Here is a 25208-nt window from a genome sequence, read left to right as displayed (position 1 = left end):
AGCAGAAGATTTGATATTAATATTATATATGTATTTAGCTTAATTAGCTAATGGCAGAAGTGTGTACTCGAAACTTTGATAACTGTTGGACTTTTCCAATTTTCCTATTTCTCCCGACCGATCAACTAAAATCCACTTTTGCATAGGCTTGTTGATATTTTAAGATTAAACGGGTTTTTAATGGGTATTTTACTGCAGTCGAAGTACAAACTCACGACTCGTCAAGAAAAATTATGCATCAACTCACTTCTACCTTTGACCACGAAAATAGCAAAATGCGAGACTCACGTTCAAAGAGCTCCTTTTAAGCATCTAGAGAGAAACTATTCCCTGGTAAAATTTTTTTACGAGAGAATCATATATCTCTCTCTTAAAAATCATTTAAGCTATTATGCGAGGTGTGTTCAGAAAATAACTTGAATTTTGAAATTTAAAACGTAACTGTCTTTATTTACCAGAAATAGCTTCGCGCGACTCTTATGTACTTTTAAAAATAAAGAAAGCCTTAAAGCGTCGTCGTTTCACAAGATAGCTGAAAATCGCTGAAAGAGCTGAGGCTATCCCAAAAATCGAGTTTGAGCAGAGTTTCGTTGCTTTGAAGAAGCGCGAAGCGACAATATTAATGTAGACATACTATTAAATATTTAATTGACTTACGACAATATATTAGGATACATGTATATTGTATGTGCCATGAAACGAGAGAGATGGAAACCAAACGCTGCACTTGCCTTATATGCGCTTCAAACTCATTATTTTTAAATGCGTATTTTCATGATTATTTTCTGCTCCTTACTTCTACACTAGCTTCTCTGACATGCTTTTTTTTAGTTTTTTCGCCGTTATTGCTTGCCTTTTACGGCGCTTTCTACTTTTCAATAATACCATTTCCGCTTTGCGAAGCTTGCAGTTGCAGTCGAAATTAGACAACGCCACTGATAGTTAGGGATGCGTACTTACGCCAGCAAAAGAGTTGCCTTTGACCGTAGCAATAACCGTTTGTGCTTGTGCGCAAAGCAAATTAGATGCACTGGGAGATCGCACTCAGCGCACAAAAGAGGGAATTATTTTGAAGTGTCGAAAACGGAAATAGACAAACGGTACTTACGTACGCGCAAAACAACTACAAGCACACCATTTCACGCTGCTATAAATAACTAAATGGAAGTAGCTTTGAGAGATAATGTAAAGGATTGAAATAAATTGAATTAAGTGAGTTGCCATACTTTGCCACTTGCGTACTTAAGCACTTGGGTGAAGTGTAGCTTGGCTTTAAAATATAGGAGTTGAGCAAAAATGTACTTTATACGCCAAATAAGTTCATGCTCTCTGGGGGATTGTGAGTGCTGCATTAATTATAAATGAAAACGCGCACAAATATTGCTTAGCGGAGAGCAAAACTTTCGAAATGCACGCTAAACTGTAGCAGTTAATAGCTAATTGAAGCGATGAGCTAAAACCCACAAAGCGCTTAACTAAACGGGCATTATAAGCGGTGTCCTGTGGGCACGCACCGCTCATGCAATTAGATATTGATACGAGTAATAACAAGTAATAGTTGGCAGTGGCTCGGTCAATTTTTTCTGATTATTTGTTTAAAAGAATCGAGTGATTTGGAACCGGCATCCGGCAAAAGCACTTCTCAATAGCAAATGCCTTTGTAAGTGTTTAACGAAAGTTGTACTGCTATATGGAAAATTCTGACAGCGGAGTTTTGAACCACGCTCGCACTAGCGATAGTCACATGTTATGTCAACTTAGCTACCGCACCCTATATTACAACAGTTATGTTCATTGAGCACTTTGCAAGCCTTTGGCTTAGAGCTGCTCACCATTTAGCATACCTTAATTTAATTTCGATGCCACATACCAGGCGTAATGCAGGCTTACGCTGTTATGATTGAGCTTAAAGTAGCTTTAAGCATTTGCCACCGATATAACCAGAGAGCGTCGTAATGCCTGAGTCATATTGAATAACAGCTTTATGGGGCCAGCAGCAATCCAGCTTTGGTGGTCCCTTAACTTATAGTTTGCATTTGCAGTGTGTCGCATTACATAGTACATATCAGTGTCCTCATCATTGCGGTTGAACGTTGCAAAATGGTTATTCATAAAATTTAAAAGCTTTAGACCAGCGTAAATAGTTTTCGAAAACAAAAATTTTGACTTCAGAGCTTTTGTTGAAATTTAGCATTTTTTCCAATATTATGTCAGTATAAGAATAAAAAATAGATATCTTAAATAAAAAAAGTGTGTTTGGAACATAAGAGAGTAAGTTTACACTGAATTTTGATAAATATATAAAAGACGATTATGCCGCATGGTGTTAGCAATGAAAACCAATACCGGTGGAGAATGACTCTATTTATTTCAACACAAATTAGATAACGGGATTTTCAATAGGAACACTACAAAAGTAGACCGTCTAGTTGAAAAACTTTAATCCACAGGCAAAATGTTCCCCTGCCAGGGAGACAAAGAAGGGCCCGTAGTGTCGAGAATATTGACAAACCAAATCAGTCTCTCGCACGTCGTTCTCAAGCGTCTCTCTGTGACGTCGAAAAGATCTTGGTATAAATCCTTACAAGTTCCAATTGACGCAAGAACCGAAGCTGCTTGGCCACAAGTCCATGGCCTGAGCCACAACTTGAAAATGATCCGGATTTTCATCGAAAAGTCATCTTTAGCGATGAGGCTCATTTCTGGCTGAATGGCTTCGTCAATAAGCAAAATATGCGTTATTGGTAAAATAGCAATCCACACGTACTCCATGAGTCACCATTGCATCCCGAAAAAAATACAGTTTGCTGCGGCGTCATTGAGCCGTGTTGGTCAAGACCAGCACGTTACTACGATTGGGAATCCCTACCGCTCAATGATAGCCGAATATTTTTGGACACAATTGGATGACATGGACTCGGACAATATGTGGCTCTCCAACATGTCGGCGTCACAAGCCACACTGCGAATGTCACAATCAATTTATTGAAACCAAGTTTGATGAACGTGTTATCTCACGAAATGGCCCAACAATTGAACGGCTCGGTCGTGCGATTTGATGCCGTTAGACTATTTCCTGTGGTGGTACCTCACTTCTATGGTCTATCCCAACTAGCCAGCGACGATTGATGAACTTCCTACGAATATCGAATGTGAAGTATGATATTGGAGCAGAATCGGTTGATTTATACTTGAAAACCGTCGAAATGTGGGTTTAGCGGCTGGAGTTCTGCAAGCGTGCCTGTTTTGGCCAAACAAAAGAAATCGAACTCCAAAAATAATGGTGTTGAATGTACTTTCTCAGCAATAAAGAATCTTATTGGTATTCCAAACCGTTTTTGTCGTTTTTAAGACAATGTTTGAAGCACTCTTACTGAAAAACCCGTTATAATATAAGTTCCACTAACAGAGTTCAAATATTTACCGACAGCTCCTGAAAGGTATTGTTTTGCTTCATAGAAGACGCATATTTCTATGGTGTTGTCTTGATTTGGTCCAATCAAAATAGAACCTCTTAGTTAAAGGCTTATTCAGCATACTTAAAGAACACGATATTTGGTTGTATTCGGTACAAATATCGAATTTAAATCTTGCGCAATGATAGTAAAATCCTTAACTGCCCCACTGCCACCACATGTGGTGCTATCGCAAAACCGAAATTATAGCTATAGAGATGTTGTAAAGAAAGATAGGAAAGTTTTTTCACAGTCCTGGTTCCTAAAAGCTTACTTAGAATGCCGAAATTTGATAGTGAATGTAAATATCAAATTAAATATTTTTAATTCACATAAAGAGTTTTTTATAATAAATCTTTACTTTTACAGCAGTGAGCTGAGCAGTGCTTGATAACAACTATAAACTTATTGCCAACTTAATATTTTTTCACTTTATAACTTTTGTAAAATTATATGAGAGGACTAGAGAGCTTTGTCATATATAAACAACTTCAGAAGAAACTCTTTTTTATTTTTAATAAAAAAATTTAATTATAAGTTTATATAACAATTTTTTAAATAAAATAGTTATTAAAAAAACATATTCGGTTAGCGATATTTTTTAGAATATTCCCCTGATTAGTATTCCAGAACTGAGGTGCATACCGCTGGTGCCATTTCCCGCTATACTATACTACATATGCTTTCGTTCACAGCGCCATTTGAACTCCAGCAGCTTGCAGTGATTACAAAGCCGCTAAATCTAATGCTCGAAATTTCCTTCAGCATATAATCAACCCGTTGGCTCGCATGCCTGCAATCGCTTTGATACGACTATTGCGACATTTTGTCCAGTCAACAGCTCTCGCATTATACGCACACATATGCATGTGTGTATGCATGCATATAATTCCATGTATGCACTTATTATTGTGTGGTGTGGATTATTGTGACAATATAATGCAACAACAATAACAAATTACAGCACTATTATGAGTTGATAATAAGGATGATGACAAGAGACGAACAACCGAAGCCATTAAGTCATCCACACACCACAAATGCAGTTATCAGCAGGGCAACGCACACTTCTCTGTTATTCTCTTCTGGTCCTTTAAACAAGTGAGGTCATTTTATTGAATGTTCCCTGTTTAATTGAATTGATAATTTAGTTTTAGAACTATTTTCTCTTAAACATAGGATCGCTCATCAGACGGAAATATAATTGGAAACGGACTCTTGCTTAAGACCAGCCAAATTCCGATTCTAAAGGCATATTCTGGAAAGACTAAAGGAGAAATATTATCGTTGATTAGCACTAAATCTAAAGTAAAAAACATAAACGAAAATCGTATCATGTTGTTGAGACATTATCAGATATTTTTAGCATTTAAGCCTTAAAAATTTTTATTTTATAAAAAATATATGAAAAATTGACCTACAAGTGTCATTTATTAACTACAACACAAAATTAACAGCATTCCACTGAAATGCTACATCAGTACCCAAGCGCTTGTAGCTACAAATCATCCATTCACTTGTATTAGTTGCATCATAGACGTACACACATGTGAAGCTGCTCTTCTTAGCCACACATAAACCATGCGTATGTATGTTTGTATACATTTGTTGGGTGCTAAATAGATAAACACTTAATATAAAATGCCATTAAAAATGTATAAAAGCAAACGCACACATACATATATATATATGTAGCTCCATTCGTGTGAAAGCCACTTTGCCAAGACGCCAAAGCCCATTGGCATGCACGCACTTGCCCAGCAGCCAAACAGCAATTTATGAACTTGCTTTTTGTTTGGACTAACATAATTGTATTTTCTCGGCTTAAATATTTTATCAGTAGTGCCTACAATTATGAAGATTAATTGAAAAGCTCGGGTAGGCGCACAAGGCTCGCACATATGTCAAGGCGAAGTGTTGCAGGAGCCGTCGTGGCAAAGGGAAACTAATTGCATATAAGCAAATAGAAGAAGCTTGAATTTGGCAGAGAAATACATATATTTACATGTGAGTGCACTTGTGTAGAGATATGTGAGTATGGTTGCTCGAATTTCGTTGCTAAAGAAAACATTCACTTGTTTAGGCAAGTGAGGCATGGCGTATACGTAACTTTTTTCTATCACTCTTGGTCGGTCACTCTAACAATGTCTTTAAACGTAGAAAGGCATTAAAATGCAACAACAACAAACAATATACGTATGTCTATATATAGTTATTGTTTTTGTTGTTGCACGTTGGTTTTATAAAACAATGGCTGGCCGCAGCCTGAGACCAACATGAGCCCAGCAACATCATTTCAGGTAAGCTCACAAATTGTTATCGGTAAGCTGCCAGTAGAGGTTTCTGTTCTACAATCACGTGTGTACACGTATGTATGTTTGTATGTATTATATGGGCATAGGCGCAATCCAATATTGTTGTTACTTTTTTTTCATTTAAGCAGCAACTAAGCCAAGCAGCACTCACTCATCTCTCAGGCATACATTATTCATACCTGCAGCTATGTAAGTTGTGTGTATGAGTCTTTCTTACTACACATTTTATTTATGCATCTATCACCTAGGATAGGTGGGCCCAGCAATTTTATTTTATCGCTCCCTTGAGTTATCTGCATTTTGTCTTTGTCCGCATGCGCTGCGTACTTGCCGTAAATCCATTTTATTTATTACCCAAGTCACTGTCGGTATTCATTAGGTCATTAGTTAAGCATCGTCAACAGTGACTAAGGTTAGCCTAATGCTCGTCATCGTCTTTGTTTTGCGCACTGTCGAAGCCAAATGACCGAGTGCAAGTCATTCCGCTGATGATGAACTCCATTTTTCTATTGTCTCCTGGTTTCTGCGTAAATTCTTGTTTCTGTTGATAATATATGCGGGTAAGTGCGTGTGTGGTTTCTTCTGTATTTATGCGTAAGGATTTGTTGTTGTGGCTCTTAAAAGGTATATGTCTAACAGTAATTTACCTTTAGGCTTTATTCCAGAAATTTGCAGCCACATTTGCATATGAACAAAAAATATGTGGAAATCTCAGCCTTTAAAAAGGAAATTATACTTTATAATTTTTCTTTACCTAAGACCCTTTTAAATATCCATTTGTCTTTTATGTATAACCTAGAAAGCTTTACTTACTTGTTATTTTAGATACACAGAAAATTACTCATAATTTTAGAGTATTACTTCGGAAAGAAAGGAAGTTCACACAGCTTTGGCATATTTTGCTCCATAGGCGAAAAAGTTTCTTCAGTACTAACAGTTTTTTACTAATAACGGGCATTCTAGAAAGTTCATATTATTTTAAAACATACACTTTCTCATCAAAATTCGTTTCTATTAGCTTACATACGAATAGCTGTTATCGAAGCCAATGTTGGCGATTTGTCTTCTGTCGAAAAATTTCTTACCAACAAGCATTCTCTTAATAAATAAGAACAAAAATAAACGCTGGAGGCTAAATCTGACGAATACGAGTCCGACTTCTTGAAATCGCGCCATCGTTTTGATTGATTTGTGAGACGGTGCATGGTCTTGATTTGGAAGCTTGTGTGACAACCACTTCAAGCGAAACTTTCTTATAATTAAATATTAATAAAAGAGTTTTTGCAATATATAGATTTGTAATCTTGAGAGTGCTAGCTATCTCGATCAAACTAATTTTACCAACATCCAAAAAATGTTTTCCCTATTTTTTAACCTTTATACCTTAATAGCTTCTTTTAGACAGTTTAGTCACAGTCAGTAAAGAAGCTTTTATCTTTTAGAAAGTTTGGTCAGCTACTTTGATGTATATAGAGTCTGTGCGTAATTAAGGCACCAATTACGAATAACGCTGAGCAGATAAGCGGCCATCAAGCCAATATTTTATATAATGGAGCATTCTTTTTATGAAAAAAATTGACTGTCATTAATATATGAAATTATTTTAATCTTCCATTTTTACTTCCCTTCCAAGGCCAAAATGTACGGATTTTAATGATTATACCTGAATCACGATAGTCAGTATAAGTTCTACATTGCTCCATTCTTGGGAGCCCAGAAGAGTTTTCATACTTGTCCAAATTCAAATTTTTCAAAAAATTAAAAGATCCTTTTATATACGGTTAATGGAAGGTCAAACAAATTTCCGCCGTTTTGCATCTTTTGTCTGCTTTCAAATTTCTTTCATCCAAATCACAGAATGTCTCATTGCAATAGATATTTTCTTTGAATACGTATACAGTATGTGACCGATACTTGATTTGTTGTTTCATTTATTTCGGAAGCTTCTTTGGCTACTGGGTCACTGCTTTAAAGACACGCTTTAGGAGTTTTACAAAATACTTTGTTTTTTGCTTAAAGTACTGTTTTTATATCATTTCTTATATCTTCCAGTAGAGCATAGAGCTTCACCAAATAGTATCTTAAAAACCTTATGCAATCGGAGCAAACAGCCATGCTCATTTTGTTTCAGTGTCGAAGCCTTTGGACCAATCATCTTCACTCACATGCACTTGATTGTGTGTTTAAAGTTAGGTATTTTTTTAAGAGCTCTTAACAAGCCTAAGAATCTCTAGCAAGGAATTTACTATTTATACTTAAATACTAGATATTTGTAAGCAATTTTAAGTCAGCAAAAAGGTTTTTCGCAAATTCTTTAGTTGAAAAAATGTTTTATTTAATAAATAAATATAAATAATATAAACATTATTGCATCTAATATACTTCATTAATCGATGATCCATTTCGAAAATTTCTAATTACGTTGATACCGTAGCCGATCTCAAGGAGAACCTCCGAAAAAGCATATCTGATTGGACAAAAACCAAAATAATTTATTATAGCTGTTGTTAAGCACCGACCGAAGAACTGGTCAAAAATTTAAATCGATCGGTGATGCCGTTTCGAAGAAATTTTCGTCACCGGTTAAGCTAGGAAGCTAGCGTTTAAAGTTATGTTTTTGTGGAACTAAATGAAAATGATCCTCCTCCCCCCAGCCGAATTGTGATTCCTTAACATACTCTATAGAGGCACTGCAGGCTCAGGAAGCACTTGTCCAACATGGGCATAGTCTCTTGCGAAGACTGCCGGTTGCGTAACATGGAACAGAAAACTCCAGATCACCTGATTCTGGATTGCGGATCAATTTTCATAGGCAGGCTCAAGGTCCTAGGTGCCATTTACGTGGAGAAGGGATTACATCAGCTCAGTCATGTCCAGCACGAACCTGGATTTGTTCAGACCATAACTGATATAGAAGAGCACACAATATACCATAGGTCGCAGGGCAAAATCTATTTGTATATATATATACTCTCTTATCTCCGAAACTATTTGCCTGATCCGCTTCAAAGAATATTTTGAAATACATATACCTTAGATTGGTAAGAAAACAAGCGACTTCAGCAAATTAATAACTGGATACAACCCCTTAAGTCGAAAATCAGGAGTTTTGGTTTATTATTTTTCTTACTTTGAACTGTTAATTTAATTGTTTGATCACTATTTTTCCAGCCTAGTGTTTTATTATCCTATATCAGCAGATTATTTTGTCGGCTAGACAGAGTAATTTTACTCTGTGTGCTGCTTCGGTTGTTTGTGAGCAATCCACCACAAAAGGTCTTCCAGCCAATATAATGGCCTTAATGTTCTCAAACGAAGGATATAATAGATTTCGAAAATATAAACGAGACCCACACTTCAATAGATTAACTTGCTGTAAAATTTCTATTTTTGCCTACGACCTTGAGCAGCAGGAAGCGGAACTTTGGTACAATACTACTATAAAACTATAAACATACAACAAATATATAGAATTGCCTAGAACTTAAAAAATTAATCAAAGTTTCCTTTCTTTGCAGTACTTTCGCACTCTGAACACCCGCGTTTCGGTGGTGTACATTGAAACATGGGGCAAAAATCAGGCGCCCATCGATGGCAGCAAGGACATCAGTAAAGCCATATCGAATTTCAACGATTACACATCGCGAAACCTTTTCCAAATCGAACGCGACACCACACAGTTACTAACGTAAGTAAAACCAATCAACACATATGTACGTGCTTTTTTACTATATAGTACTTGTGATTATATAAACATCAGGGTCTTTAAAAGTGCAAATAAAAACGATTTAAAGAAAACGGTTATGTAAACAAGTAACCGTAATTGAAAGGATATTAGCAGCGCTGCACTAAACTGATGCGAGTTGAATTTCGTGTGGGTGTGTGTCTAGGCAATAAGCTTACACTAACGCATTGACTAATAGGATTGACCATATAGAGTAGAATTGAGTAACAAATTACATACATATTTACATATATACGCTGGCTATGGCTGGTGTGGCAACTGTTGCTGCAAATGCACACAGAAATGACAATTAAATTTACAAATGCATAATTAATGTACAGCCAGTTCAGGGCAGCCAGGGTGGCCAACACAGCCACAGAGCCCCGACAATCTTTTATTGACACTGCGACGAAGGGTGGGATATTAGCCACCAAACGCCAGGCAGGCTTAAACGCATAAGCTTCATTTGAGTAAGTATGTGTGAGTGCACCACGATGAGTGTTTGACCTAGCGATACGCGACAGCCATATTTATTATGACCACTATAGCAGCGTCGGCTTGTGCCAACTTAACAATTACCGACTCACGAGCCTACCACCCACCTCCCACTGGTACTGGACGGATGAGGCCTGCCAGCGCTAAGCCTTAGATTGTCTTCCAAAACGTTGCGCACACAACTGCGGATTATGAGCAAAGCGCGGCCAAATGCCTCGTCACATGAGCCCTTTCACCCTAATGACAGCATAAACTTAGGTAAACTAGACACCGACTATGTGGGAGTGGGTGAGTCGTATGTTGGGTGGGAGTGGTTGAAGCGGTGGTTCTGTTTGTTTAGCTGCAAACTGTTGGTGGCCATTTGCACGCTGCCTGACTAGCTGCCAGGCTGACTATAAAGTTTTAATGCGCATTTCTGATTTTATTTACGCAGCATATTTGAAAGGATAATAAATTTTCATATTTAAATACCGTTACCCGCAACTGTGCAACAAGCACACCGCTGAAGTAAAGCTGTGCAGCACAATACAATTGCCAGCATAAGCAATGACTTGGTCATTATGCTCATTTTATTATGCTAAATTCGCACACACACACACAAACACATACATGCACAAAATATTTATACCCTGCATAGCAGGAGTTTAACACTTTTGAACTCTTCGTTTTGTAATCTTCCTTTGTGCGGAGCGGCGGGTCTTTAATAAATGACTGTTGTTTTGCTGCTGATTCGATTAAATTAACCTTTAATTATGTCATTGCTGCGCTGCGGAATGAAAATGTATTAGTAGTTGCGACGGTCGCTGAACCCGAGTGAGTCGTAAAAGTACTCAGCGCTGAATTTGAAGATAATTTACTACGCTCGTGTGACACTTCTGCCACGTGCTGCGCACTTCATGTTTGCACGTTCTTCGGAATTCAGGTAGATTGTGCGACTCATCAAATGATTGATGATGAGTGAGATCAAACAGTTGAGTGAGAAAACTTGGAACAAAATTTACTGTTAGATGGGGTTGAAAATAAGATAAAAATACGAAAATGCCTAATAACTGGTTTTCTTTGTGGTGAAGGATTGTAAACAAGTAGCAAAGACCACGCGAAACTGAAAAAATACAGATTTTCAATAAAAGAATTCAGAAAACAAAATTGCTGTACCTACTTTATAAAGTTTTGTGGATGAGCAACATACTAAAAAAATTATTATTAAAGAGAAATAGCCTACGATTAACATCAGGTCTACCCTTATGCCTAGAAAATTGGTACTTTTTGAGAAAAGACGAGCCAATGGCAATTTACTCAAAGGTACAAGGGATCGACTGAAAAGTCACCTTTTCAGGTGTAAATTCAATTATAAAAAAAAAAATTTTTCTAGGTTGTTATGACTGTCAGTGACATCTGTCATTAGCATTTAGTATACGATTGTGCATTCGGTGACTTTTAAGTTGACAAAGAAGTTCAATTATTTATGCGCGGAACCAAATTTCTGGTGCCGAAACCGGAAGGATATTGCAAAAGGCTTTCGGTGATAATTTATTTTCGCAAAATAGTGTTTTTGATTGGTACATATTATTCAAAGAGGATTGAGAGCGCGTTGACGATGAACCACGTCCAGGCTGCCAATAAACACCAACTTATGATCAACAAGTCCATAAAATAAAGAAATATGTGGAATCGACGATTAATAGTCAGAAATCTTACTGGCATCGTTAGCATATCGGAAGGATCAGTAAAAACAATTTCGAAATAATATTTGGGCCTTAGAAAATTGAAAGCACAATTGATTGCAAGTACACTAAATTTTTTCGAAAAACAGCGTCGCGTTAACCACTGTGAAACAATGCTTTCCGACTACCACGATATCAGGAAACGTATTGGCGATGATTCTTGGATCTAGCCTTACGATCCGGAAAGATACGATCGATAGGCCAAATATCGTGGAAAATATGAGCCAAGGCCGAAAAACCCACATCTAATCAGGTGAAAAATCAATGTTATGTTGTAAGTTTTCTTCGATTACCGAGGTGTGGTGGACTCCGAATTTTTCCGCCGTCCAAACTGTCAGCAAAGAATACTGTTTGAGTCCTATGCGTCGTTTGAGCGAAGCTATTCGTAACAAAAGGACGGAATTATTGGCCGACAACTATTGGTTTTAATTAATTGAGTTTTTAGCCAAATTTCAAACCGATATCTTGCCGCTACCACCATATTTGGGTGATTTAGCTCTATGCGACTTCGGGCTATTCAGCAAACTCAAACAACCACTCCGAGGAAACTCTTTTAAGTCAATTGAAGACGTTAAGCGTAAATCGCCATGAGCATTGAAGGAAATAGGAAAAAACGATGGCACAAGTGCGGCCGAGAAGATTTATATTGAGGGAGGCGACATAGAGCTTGAAGAATAAATTAAGAATTTCAAAATTGAGGACAAACTCTTACTATTTTTTGCTCACAGTATTATTAATACATATTTTGAAAATAAACATTTTTGAGTTACATGGGAGCACCGACGGCGATAAGAAAGAGGTATGCAACTACAACAGAGATTCCGGCCTTCTACGTAGGTGAAACCTCAAAAACAAAGTTCTCATCGAAGATAAATCAATAATAAGTTAAAAACAATTTAAAAATTTACAAAATGGCGGTGTATTTAAAGCAGCTTAATTTTAAATAACATTATTGATAGTTTCGGCTTGATTAAATTCGATTTTCGATCAGATTAAAAAACATATGAAGAATCACATACAAATTGATATTAATGGAAATCCGAAAATGCGAATAATGACCTTTTAAGAAAAACGCGTATAAAGATAAACTGATCTAGCTGATTGAACTGATTGAACTGAGCGGCTAAGCTTTATCGGTAACTAGGATGTAACTCAGAACTGATTTATAATTTTGGAATACTATTTTTAAAGATATTATAACAAACGTGTGGCAGAATCTGAAGGAAATCTTTTTCTCTTCTAAGATGGTAGTTCATTATTTATCTGACCTGCGAGTTAGCTACTACAAAAATTTTGCTTGCCATTCTTGTCATTTCATAGTAATTTTGAAAAACAACTCCGAGTAATACTCCTGGTTTAATGGTTACGTAAAATTACTAATTTTTTATTCTTGTTTTTTTGTTTTTTTATTCCTAAAACAGGCAACTTCTCAAACAATGACCTTACTCTTGCAGGCTCACACTTTACTTGTACGTTACTTGCACGTTTTCCCGGTGCCTTTATATCAAAAAAATTGATATCTTTAAACGGGATTCTGTTGCGCCTCTGTCAAACGGTCGAAAGACAACTTACAAGTTGTAAAACACAAAATTCTACAGCAAATACCGGAAACCTACGAAAGTGTCAAGTCTTTCGAAACCGCAATAACAATCATGTCCGCTCCAAGCCAAACGAATGTTTTCACACCTGTGTACACAATATAAATACTTGAACACACATATTAGTCTACGTAATTTTGCTTATCCACCTAAATACGATTCATTTCATCTTCGTGTTGTCTATCTATCACTCCTACGTTCTTGTCCTCACTCACCCACTCAAAGGCATTTACAGCAAATGGACACACGTAATGCCAATGAAATTGATGTTTCGCGGTTGACAAACAACAACACACGCCAACGTGAACTATGTCAGCTAACATTTTTTACATTCTACTCTCCTATCCACCTTCGTTTCCAAATTTGTGGTTACGCTTAGCTCAAGTGGCAATCCTCGCGGCGGTGAGTGGGCATTGACATCTGCAATGATCTATTACATACGTGTCTTTGGCAGATGAAATCTGTCAGATAAGCCAATTTTCGTTTTGGTTTTCTTTATCAACCCCCACAACAGAGGTGATTAGTGGGAGAGAATGTGGAGTGATGGCGCAAAGTTACATGTGTTTAGAAATCGTTTATTCAAGGAAAGTTCAAGAGGAAATGAGATGTGTGAAAAGCGTTAAGGCTTTGTATAAGAGAGAGAGAGAAGAGACTAGTGATGGGGCTAAACGTAAAATATGTTATATATATATTGAGGCAAGCTGTAAAATCCGTATTATTTTAAAGGAAAATACTTTTGTGTAAAAATAAAATATTATTGAGCATAATTTCTATGATGATGATACATGAGTTGGGATCTTCCAACGATTCGATTCATTTTTTACTGTACGACTTATCTTTATATACTTTCTTGACAGTGAGTAATCTTTTTAGAGAAAAAGTTCCTGGGTGTTAGAAGTAAGTCGAAACTCAATTATTGCTATTTTCTAAAAGCTTCTAATGTTTGTGACACAGCGCATAATCATTATATGTAGAACAGCACTCTCAAATTCTTCAAATGGGATCATTTTTCCACGATGCCGAACCTTGATTCGGCAATTGTAACGTATCGACAAAAATTGGGTTTTTTCGCAATTCAGTAGTTCCGAACGTACACTCGTACACACAGCTTTTCAGTACATTTAATACAATCGAAATTGAGTTATTGTTTCTCAGAATCTTCTCCATGTAGAAGTTTACACTTGCACTTACTTTTAATCTAATAAATCATCTGTTTTCCATGTGTCTAAAAGCGTTGCTGACACATTTTATTTTTATGATCAAGCCGATTCTTGCTTGGTCTGTTTCTACAAGACGTCAAGATTCGATATTTTGATAGAGAATATAGTATATAAGTACAAGTTAAGCAACTAGCCATAGTAGACATACGATGTAACAACTGAATTGTTATTCCCTCTTCTTCTGCTTAATTTACGCGACTGTAACTAGCTGAGTTTACAACAGCGCGACAGTCGTTCTCCCTTTCTGCGGTATGCCGCCAATTGGAGAATCCAAGTGTAGTCAGGTCCTTCTCCATTAGGTCTTTCAAACGGAGTGGAGGTCTTCTTCTTTCTGCTTACCCCGGCGGGTACTGCGTCGAATACTCTCAGAGTTGGAGTGTTTTCGTTCATTCGGAGGTCATGACCTTGCCATCTTAGCCGCTGTCTCTTAGTTCGCTGAACTATGTCAATGTAATCGCATTTCTCGTACAGCTCATCGTTCCATAGATTGCAATATTCGCCGTTGCCAGTACACAAAGGATCATAAATCTACCCCAAAACCTTTCAATCGAAAAATCGTAACGCCGGCTCATCAGATGTTGTCATCATACATGCCTCTGCACCAAACAGGAGGACTTGTAGAACTTTGCTTCTTTCGTCGAGTGAGAACTTTACCTCTCAAATTGCCTACTCAGTCCTAAGTAGCAGCTGTTGGCAAGAGTTATTCTGCGAAGCTAACGTTGTCGTTGGGTTTAAAACTGGTTCCAAGATAAACGAAATTCTCTACAACTTCGAAGTAATAACAATGAACAGCTACGTGGGAGCCAAGTAGCGAGTGCGACGACTGTTTGTTTGATAATAGGAGATATTTCGTCTTGGACTCGTTCACTACCAAATCCATTTGCTATCCAGTCTGGAGAAAGCAGAACTAACGGCGCGGTTGTTGAGGTCAATGATGTCAATATCATTGGCATACGCCAGCAGCTGTAGACTCCTATAGAAGTTTGTACCTGTTCGATTAAGTTCCGCAGCTCGAATTATTTTCTCTAGGAGTAGATTGAAGTAGTCACCAGATAGGGAGTCGCCTTTTCTGTAATTTTGTTTGGTATCGAACGGTTCGGTGTGGTCCCTCTCCTAACCTGACCAAGCTTTTAGTATTGCTCACCGTCAGTTTACACAGCCGTATTAGTTTTGCGGTGATACCAAATTCAGACATCGCGGCAAAAAGACAGCTCCTTTTCGTGCTGTCGAAAGCAGCTTTGAAATCGACGAAGAGGTGGTGCGTGTCGATCCTCTTTTCGCGGATCCTTTCCAAGATTTGACGCATGGTGAATATGTGGTCAGTTTTTGATTTTCCAGGTCTAAAGCACACTGATAAGGTAAGGTTTAATCTTTCACACAGTATGCTCGATACGATCTTATATGCAATGTTTAAGAAGCAGATTGTGAAGTCTATATTTTTGTGAATTCGGCAAAGCACACCTAAATTCTATTAGTCGAGTATGCTTTCCTCCAACCATAATCTACAAAGAAGCTGATATATGATCTTTATCAGTTCTTCGCCGCGTTGTTCTTCAGTCGGGCAATGGAACGTCTGCTCCATCGTCATCGATTGAGGAATCGGATTCGCCCTCTCCTGGCGTTATGCTCTGGGCATCGCTTACTAGATCACCTCTGGGGCTTTAACAAGAGTATGCTCCGGTCTTGAAAGGTGCATACATTTCCTTGATAAGTTGAAATAAAGAAGTCACCGCCTCCACTTTAGCCTACGCCAACCTAAATTATACCTCATTACTTATTTCGTCGTATACATTAACTCACACCACACCAGTGAGGAAATTCCGGCAAATTTTTCATGAATATTTCTACGCACGCATCTTCTTAAGCGGTTAAGTAGCAGAGTAGGTGGCATTTCTGCGAGCTGTTGCAATTTAAAATGTACGTAAATGACCTGTGGCATGGGATCATAATCTTTTTACGATACTAACGCACACTATAGTTACACATATACATACTTATACATACATGTGGTACAATTGGACTCAACTTTGAAGCTACTACCACATTACTTTCTTAATATTAGAGAAGTGGACGGTTTTTTTCTACATCTGGGAATATTGGTCACGTTTCATATAGTCGTCGTGGTAGGTTCGTGGTCCCAGAAACGAAATAAGAGCAGAAACAGTGAAACATATACATATTTGTATAAGTTTATATAAGTACAGTTGGTGCAATTCATCAAGTGCCCACTTTTATTTACTACTTTTTAGTAATAGAACCAAAAACTATTGATTTCCCTACAGTATTACGTTTATTTTATGTAGATATATACGCGTCAGACCCAAAGTGTATACAGTTTTGCGCCGTGACACAATCATTTTGGATCTGTATGTACAAGTATATATAAATTCAAAAATAGACTAGCCTATATTGGACCGCGCTCGGCTGTAAATTGACTACAACGCCAATAAATTATTTATTTATTAATTCCCACTGATATGTGCGTGTATTATGTGTGTATGTATGTGTGTATGCGGGTGTGTTGGGGACACGAAACGTGCAAATGTTCGCCAATAAGTTTCGCAGTCTTTTTGATGGCAGCGTAAATGGCCGAATAGCTCACGTCTGCTTTCGAGTGCATATTTCAATGTGTTCACCCATGATTGTACATACATGTGTTCATATATACATATGGAAACATACCTGCAAGAGTATGTATATTTGTCAACTCTCCACAACGACCAATGTCGCCCATCAATATTTTATTTGAGGACATCAACAAATAGGATATTTATCGTCTACTCGTTTACCCACACATGCATACACACATTCACTCGATATTGAAAAAAAAAACTGAAGATATGTATATAAGCTAATTTTTTATGCGTCAGACTAATGAATTTAGAAACTATTTTTAATATCGCCGTAACTTCGTTTCTTTGGGGATTTGGTGAGGATGAGTTGGGTTTTGGGTTTATTGATCCCAATTGAATGATCGGATGTTTATGTGTTGATGCATAGATGTTGTAAATATTGTCGGGTACGCTTGTGTAGAAGGGCAAAAGCGTGTGTAGTATATTATATATGGTTTTGGGATAAAGTAACTTTTATCCTTATTTTCAATTTGGTGTTCATTGCATCTATTTTTAAATTTTGCTACCTTTCTTCAAATGTTATAACCAACAGGTGAACTGCATTATTTGTAATGTTGAAATTTTCACATCGAAATAAGTCGTCAGTCTGAATATACAGATTCAAAGATAATAGTTGTTGTGTCTTGTCTTAAGCGGTTGCATGAGTTTCCTCGAGTAAAAAGTATCATTTTTTCAACAACTTTTTTCTCATATAAAAATGAAATATTTTATGAGAAATTTTTACTGTTATAAATATACACTTTTAACAAATAATTTCTGAAATTTAGGAAAACAAATTTTAAACTCGGCCATTGCGCCGCCATTTTCGGTAACCGCTCGGAAAAAGATGTGCTCGCATTGGCAGGATGACTCCTCACAGAATCATCTAAAGTGAAAGAATCCTTCGCCCAAGCCTTTAAGTCTTCTATCTTAAAGGCCTGTGTAAAATTTCATGAAGATGGGTTGAGCAGTTCTCGTGAAATCTTGCCAACCGTCTTCAAAATCACAGTTTCGTGCAAAACGCGTTTAAAGACGGCGCCTTTAGCCTAGCTGCATTAATTTTTACATAAGGCAATAAAAAATAAGGTTTTTTAAAACCCGTAAACCTACGTAACCCCCTTATTCATCACCATTTCATCTACATACTTCTCTTCCTTTATATTTTTTAACTTAAGCTTTGGAAATCTAGTTATCTTTTTTGGTTTTGTTAGCGATACAAACCGGAAAATATATAGGTTAGTTATATAGAACTGACTGGTTACCTAGCCTCTTTCTCTAACCTCTACGGTTGGAGTACAACTAGGCAAATATTAGACTAGGCATAGTAAAACGAAATCTAAAAATCGAATATGCACCGTTTGTTCGATGATTTGTTGACATTTTGAACGTAGAATATATTGCCGCTCTCGTAGCAAATCTCATCCCCATTGGCAACTGGGTCAGTCGATTTTCATAAGCTTCAATTGAGGCAAATTTTTCACCCGCAAAATTATTCACCGTAGACAGAAATAAGCAAATAATCACTTCGTTTAAGAACCGGACTATAAACCTAAGCTACTGGGTCTTCTGGCGAGCCACTATCGATTCCATCGTTTCTGGGTGATTGCTAACTTCAAACGGCAATTTTTGATAATTAATTTTGCCGTAGTACAGCAGCTGATAGTAGATGATTCCTTACCAAAACCATCAAAAACATACCAAAATCATACCAAAATCTATCTGACAGTCGATCCTGGCTTGGTGACAATTGGCCCGGTCTCAAGCCAATTTGACTCCGACCGGTTTTGCTTGAGGTTGTCAATGATCGGGGACTTGGTATTACTTTTATATTAAAATCACCTAAGCGGAAAGGAGAACATTAAGCACATATTCAAACTTTATCGCATAGAACTATCAAATGTTATATATTTTCTCTTCACTGCTATTCATTTTTAACTTGAGTTCGAACACTATTGTGTCGAGCAATCACAAAGCTGTCTGAGAAGTTTTTTAGTATGAAATATTATCTTTCTAAAGCCATATGTTTCAAATATTTCGCGATTGTGGTTTTACAACGCGAGATATATGTATATAACTAAATACATCTAATGGAAAATAACATAAGGTTGTCAAATATCTCCCTTCCACTTTTTTGCTCTATATTCAATGCTTTATAAGAAGTGTTACAATGATCGGTTTTGGTTCAAATATGTGCCGTTTCGTTCGGTAATCTGTTTCCATCTAGACGGCAACATCGTAATACCCCCCACGTAAAAACCCCCTCCTTATTTGCGAAGAACTCGGATAGCCAATTTTTACAAACCTCTTTTGAGTTCAACTTTACTCCAACAAGGGCGTTCGCCATGGACTGGAACAGGTGGTAATCACTTGGCGCTATGTACGGTGGATGCGATATGGTAGATGCAATAAAACCTCCCGTGCGAGCTCCCGTAGCTTCTGATGAGTCATCAACGAAGTGTGTGGTCTGGCGTTGTCCTAGTAAAACCCTTCCTGTTGTCCAATTCGGGACGCTTCTGGTCGATTACCTGCTTCAAACGGTCCAATTCTTTGCGGTAGATGGTAAAATTAAGCGTTTGGCCATATGGGAGCAGCTCATAGTGGATGATTCAATTCCAATCCCACTAAAAACACAGCAAAACCTTCCTGGCCGTCAATCCCGGCTTGGTAACTGTTTGGGTCGATTCACCGGCCTTCGACCACGACCGTTTTCGCTTGATATTGTCGCATGTGATCCATTTTTCGTCGCCAGTCACCATCCGCTTCAAAAATGGGTCAAGTTCGTTCCGTTTCAGCAGCATATCGCAGGCGTTGATACGGTCCAGAAGGTTTTTTGCGTCAAATCATGCGGCACCCAACATCAAGCCTTTTTTGTATATCCTTCTGCAGACGGTTTAAAATGGTTTGGTGACTAGAAAGGCGAGAAAAAGGCGGAAGAGAGATACTTAAAAGCTAATAATAAATTTTTTAGACTTGATAATAGAGAAACATATTGCTCTCGGAATGGTTCCTCGTTAACTGCTGCAAAAACTGTAAAAATCTAATTGGAAAAAAGGTCGTTTCCAGTTGGGTTTAATTACAATGATGGCAGAAAGCAAAAATTGAGAAGAAACTGACCTTTAACTTCTGACACCTTAAATTAGCTCTTTATGAGTTTCAGATTTCTACTACTCCACATATGACCTCATTAGTTTCTTACTACTTTTACGCATCCGACTATTAGCACTATCTAGTATACTATGAGCTACTAATTCAAGTTCTTATGACGTTGAAAAAGTACAGCTATTTCACTATTTAACACCACCGACTCCACTTCAATTCTTCAGTACATAATTTTTTAACGCAAGCAACTTCTTAAATTACCGTATAAAATTACAATAATAAATAATGTGTTCATCATAACCTAAAAATGCCAACGTCTGCAACTTACCAAAACGGCAAGAAAAACAGTTAAAAGCCAAAAGTTATAAAAGTGTGAACATAACAACTTTTTGCACATCAACACTTGCGCAAATTCACCGGCCGCAATCGTGCTGGCGCAGCAACAGCAAACTGAAAAAAATGCTGCATCTAAAGTATTTATAGCGCCAGCAAACGTGCTAAGCTATAAAATCTGAAATAAAATGAAAAATAGCAAGCTTGACTCTTTCGCAGCTATGCGTAAGCGTAATCAAGCGCAAGTCTAGACCAGGTATTGCCACTACATACACATATAAGTGTATGTGTGACGCATATGCTTGTATAAAGTTTGTATATGTGCCGTCTTATATATGCTTGTGTTGGTACTTTCGCACCACAAGAAATGCGATTTCGCAAATTTATGCAAACATCTACAAAATTTACATATCATTAGCTTTTATTTTGCTCGCTCTCGAAAGCGGGTGGTTTGAGCTGCTCAGCAGCAATTGGCATCTACAAAAATATAAACAGTTGGAGAGCAAAATGGCGAACTCGCCTCGCTAGTTACACGCACTCATTCTTCTGGCACATTTACTTTAACTGCTACTTACTCCCTCCAGTCGAGTTAATGCACATTGGTTAGCCTCGCCGACGACTTCAGCGACGGCGACTGCAGATCAAAGGAATCATAAGCGAAAGCTGTAAGCCTTAACTGGTGCTAGCGGAAGTTGCTTATACGCCCGTGCATTTGCTGACTAAGTAGGTTGTTTGCTTGATGTGTACGATGCGTTAGGCGTTAGGCCCGCATACACCCATGCACCCTAGCTCACAGATACACACGTACACACTTGCTTGAGTAGGCTTTGAAGCGATTTCGCATTTTCGCTACACGTTTTCAGCTTATGCACAGACTTGCTTTCCCACATACATACATATATACATATATACATATATAAAAATCTGCTTATGGTCGTTAGTTTTGTTGTTGTGCCGTTTGTTATTATTTACGCTTGGTTCTCCTTGCAGCTGATTTTCATTTTCATAATTTTTCACTTGCCATAACAAACTGAATGGCTACATTTTCATTTCGTTTGATTTTTTGTGGCAGTTCTGCCAGCTTTTCCTTCTGCGTTTTTGGGCTCCACAGGCCTCTGCCTTAGCAAAGTGTTATTATGCGTTTCTGCTGGCTTTACATTTGCCTCGCTTAGCCTTGAAATGTGTTGTGTGTCGTGCTGAAATTGTAAGCATTTCATACAAGTAGTGGAAAGTGAGAGCCAGGGTTGTCGAGTTGGTTTTTGGTGGTTACTTTTTTAACTACTCCTAATTTTTATCAGGCATTGCTTTATGAAATTATTTTGTTTGAAAGGAAAATTGTATATCATATTGTTATAAAAACAAGTCCTGCAAAAGTCCACTTTTTAAATAATACTCCAAAACCCAAATATTTGTTTATCAACATTTATTTGATCGCCTTCAAAGTAATACCCACCAGATATAACACACATATTTCAACGATTCTTCCAGTCTCGAAACACTTCTGTTCAAATGACTGATTCATCGACTGTTCTACGGAGAGGCAATTTCAGTTGGTGGGGAAGAAGAAAAAATCATACGGATCCAAATCTGGGGAATATGGTTGCTACTCTATGGTACTCATTGCGTTTTAAGCTTTCAACTCGGTCACAATAGTGCTATTTTTGAAAAAAAAATGCAGCTTTATCGGGGCGAGTTAAGCAAGAACACGTTCCAAAATCATTCAAACAGAATCGCGAAAGATTATGAGCTCTGTTGCCATCTTTCTATTACTTTCCTGACGATTTTCAATCACCATATTTTTCACTTTTATCATATTTTCATCAGTTGAAGAGGTGGAAAGTCATCTCTGAACGCTTTGTGCCACTCGTAAGCTCGTGATACAACTGAATCACCGTAAGCCTTTTCCAATATTCGCAACGATTCCGTACACGAAACTTGATTAAAAATACACAATTTAAGACAAAAATTTTTTTTTCGATATTTGTATTCATTGTAAAAGTCGCAACGCACTAATGAGGTGTACCGACTTAAGCAGCTTCCGTAAATAAACTGGTTGACAGCAAAAAATTTGTCTTTGAAATTTATCCGGGGAATTTAAATTACAATTTCTGGCTGCTTTTTTGTCACAATCTATAATATAATACAAGAAGGAGGCAGATCTGTACTATGAGATGGATGCAGAAAAATCTTCAGACCTTCTAGCAAGCCATTATTGAAGTGTATTTTCTGGTGTTGAGATCGAATAGAATTCCTCTCTTATTAGCCGAATCTGGCCGCTTCTAGGTTATTTGTAACTTCATATAATCTAATTGTTGACAGTACTGATCCGAAATACCTTGAGCTGTAGACGAGCAGCTCATAACATGTGATTCGCTACCAAATCTTTCTGATCGTCAGTCCTTCTGGGCGATTGAGCATCGAGAGTATGACCGTAGAGGAACAGCTGATAGATATGATCCTCTGTCAAGCTACCAAATACATATATACCAAAACCTTTTCCGCAGTCAATCCTATCAAATATGTATATTCAATACAAGACTTGTTGAAGTGAAGTAAAGTTGACTGTGTAAATAAATATATATGTATATTGAGTCTACTTGTATAAATAAATTTGTGCGGATTGCCAAGTGCCCAAGTGGTTTATATGATTATAAGTGGTGACTTAGGCTTGGTAGACAAAGTACTATGATTGCCAATAAGTTGAAAGATAAGAAACTGGAGGCTTTACTCTTTGCAGATTGTTGATAAACGCAAGAAGAGCTCGCCAATCGTTGGGAATCACTCAAGAAGCCATTCGAAAGGGTTTAAAATCCGTCGTATATATTTATAATCAAGGAAATTGATTGGATGTCATATGAATTGAAGCTAAGAGACGTTAAAAGACGATTTTGCATACCAAAAATGCTGCTTGAAAGCTATAAAGAAATGATATATACAAGTATTATGAAGAATGGATCAATTAAGGCAACCCCAAGCATTAAAAATTGTATTTTCAAGCTGGCAAATCAACAGAATCAATGGCAAAGCCGAATAGTACTAACGCTCTGTATTTGGTGGGATCTGAAGAGCATGCTGTAATATGAGCTTCTAGAAACTATTTATGGGGAAAACCTTAATAGGGATTGCTTCCGGAAACACATTTTTTATTGTGAAAACGGTCAGCCTTACTATGTTCCACGACCAGTTAAATCGTATTTTGACAACAGGGGCTGAAACTTTCAGCAGCGCTCAACTTACAGGTATATCGACATTGCCCCTTTCGGACCACCAATTTTTCGGGTCGAAAAAGTACTTGAATAATATATGTATATATATGCAAGTATATTTTTCACAAAGTCAAAGTGAAAGCAAACGAGATGTGTTGCTACATAACACTGCCTCAATGAACAATAATTTGGCGATGTGTGTGTGTAGCGTAAAGGGTGAAAATCGCTATGATGGCTGTGCGTAATTTCCTACTTTATTAAAGTAGATTTGTGCCAAGCGCAAAACAACGGCAATAATAACGGCGGAACGGCCGACAACCGGTTTATTTTATACTTTTATTTTTATTATTTTACTTTTGCTTTTGGTTTTCTGTTTTTGTTGTTGTTGCTACTGCTGCCTATTTGACTGGTGGTCGGCAGTTTGCGCCAGGCGCTTGTGCCAATTACATAAACCAATAAAAACTATTACATAAATAAATACTCGCCGTTATATATATGGCAATATGAATACATAAGGCACACTTGGCAGCTAAACGCTTAAGCGCCTCAGCGACTATACGGCTAAACGGCTTAGCAACGAAGGCGAACGAAATGCTTACATGCAAAACAACAACAACAACAGCAACAAGGTAACGTTGACGCAAAAACAACAAAAAATCAACGCCTTGACTGCCCGCACAACTACTACGTTACCCTCCTCCGCCCTCCGCGCCGCGCAACCGAAACGCTTAAATACTAATACACACTCAGGCGTACTTCAAACGCCCATTTAGCCAACATGTATTCGCATTAGCGCACGTGTGTGTGCGTGTGTTTATTTGCATATTTCTATATTCATTCGTATATAAGCTTTTTATGGCATTAGTTTGCTAAAGGAAGCGGAAATGCGCGCAAAAGTAAAGGCGGAAATGTGGCGGCGTGCATTGCAAAGTGCGTTCGTGTGTGAGTGTGTGCATATACATTTACATGTAAATGTATATATGTAAGTATGTCGTGCTTTTTACCCTGCCTCTCAGCTTGGTCTGCTTTCCTCTGCAGCTTTGCTTAAAGCGCTTAGCTTGAACGTTGCAAAATGTTTGCTGGCCATTTGGAGACTCTAAATGTGGCTATGTGCGTGTTAGTGTATTTGTATTTACGTTCATGTGTGAATATTTTCCTGCTTTTTGAGCCCGCGCAAATGTTAGTCACGTGCGCTTGGCTGAAGCAAGCTCGGCAAGGAACAGCAGCCTGTTTGTTTGTTGTTGGTGTTTTGCTCTTCCCTCTTATTAAGAATTTATGCACGAACAGTTTGTGACGGATACTTTGTCACACATTTGAATGGGAAAAACTATATCTTACTATTTTTAAGGAAATATATATTTAGAAATTTTTTTTCCAAAACTTAATCATTTTTTTAAGGGGTTATATACAGTTAGAACTTTTTCCGA

At 37.6% G+C, this 25208-nt stretch overlaps 1 protein-coding gene across 1 annotated transcript in view; it reads left to right on the top strand.

Annotated features, from left to right (window-relative positions):
- The window catches only part of LOC120774567 (disintegrin and metalloproteinase domain-containing protein unc-71), a 526730-nt gene that overhangs the window by 428650 nt on the left and 72872 nt on the right, over positions 1-25208 (top strand). The window contains exon 12 of the mRNA XM_040104301.1: positions 9289-9458. Coding sequence (XP_039960235.1) covers positions 9289-9458 — 170 coding nt within the window. The remainder of the gene's footprint in view (positions 1-9288; positions 9459-25208) is intronic.

The sequence above is a fragment of the Bactrocera tryoni genome, chromosome 4, assembly GCF_016617805.1.
Source record: "Bactrocera tryoni isolate S06 chromosome 4, CSIRO_BtryS06_freeze2, whole genome shotgun sequence".
Taxonomy (NCBI): domain Eukaryota; kingdom Metazoa; phylum Arthropoda; class Insecta; order Diptera; family Tephritidae; genus Bactrocera; species Bactrocera tryoni.
The sequence above is the reverse complement of the archived record's forward strand: the minus strand, read 5'-3'. Positions and strand labels throughout refer to the sequence as shown.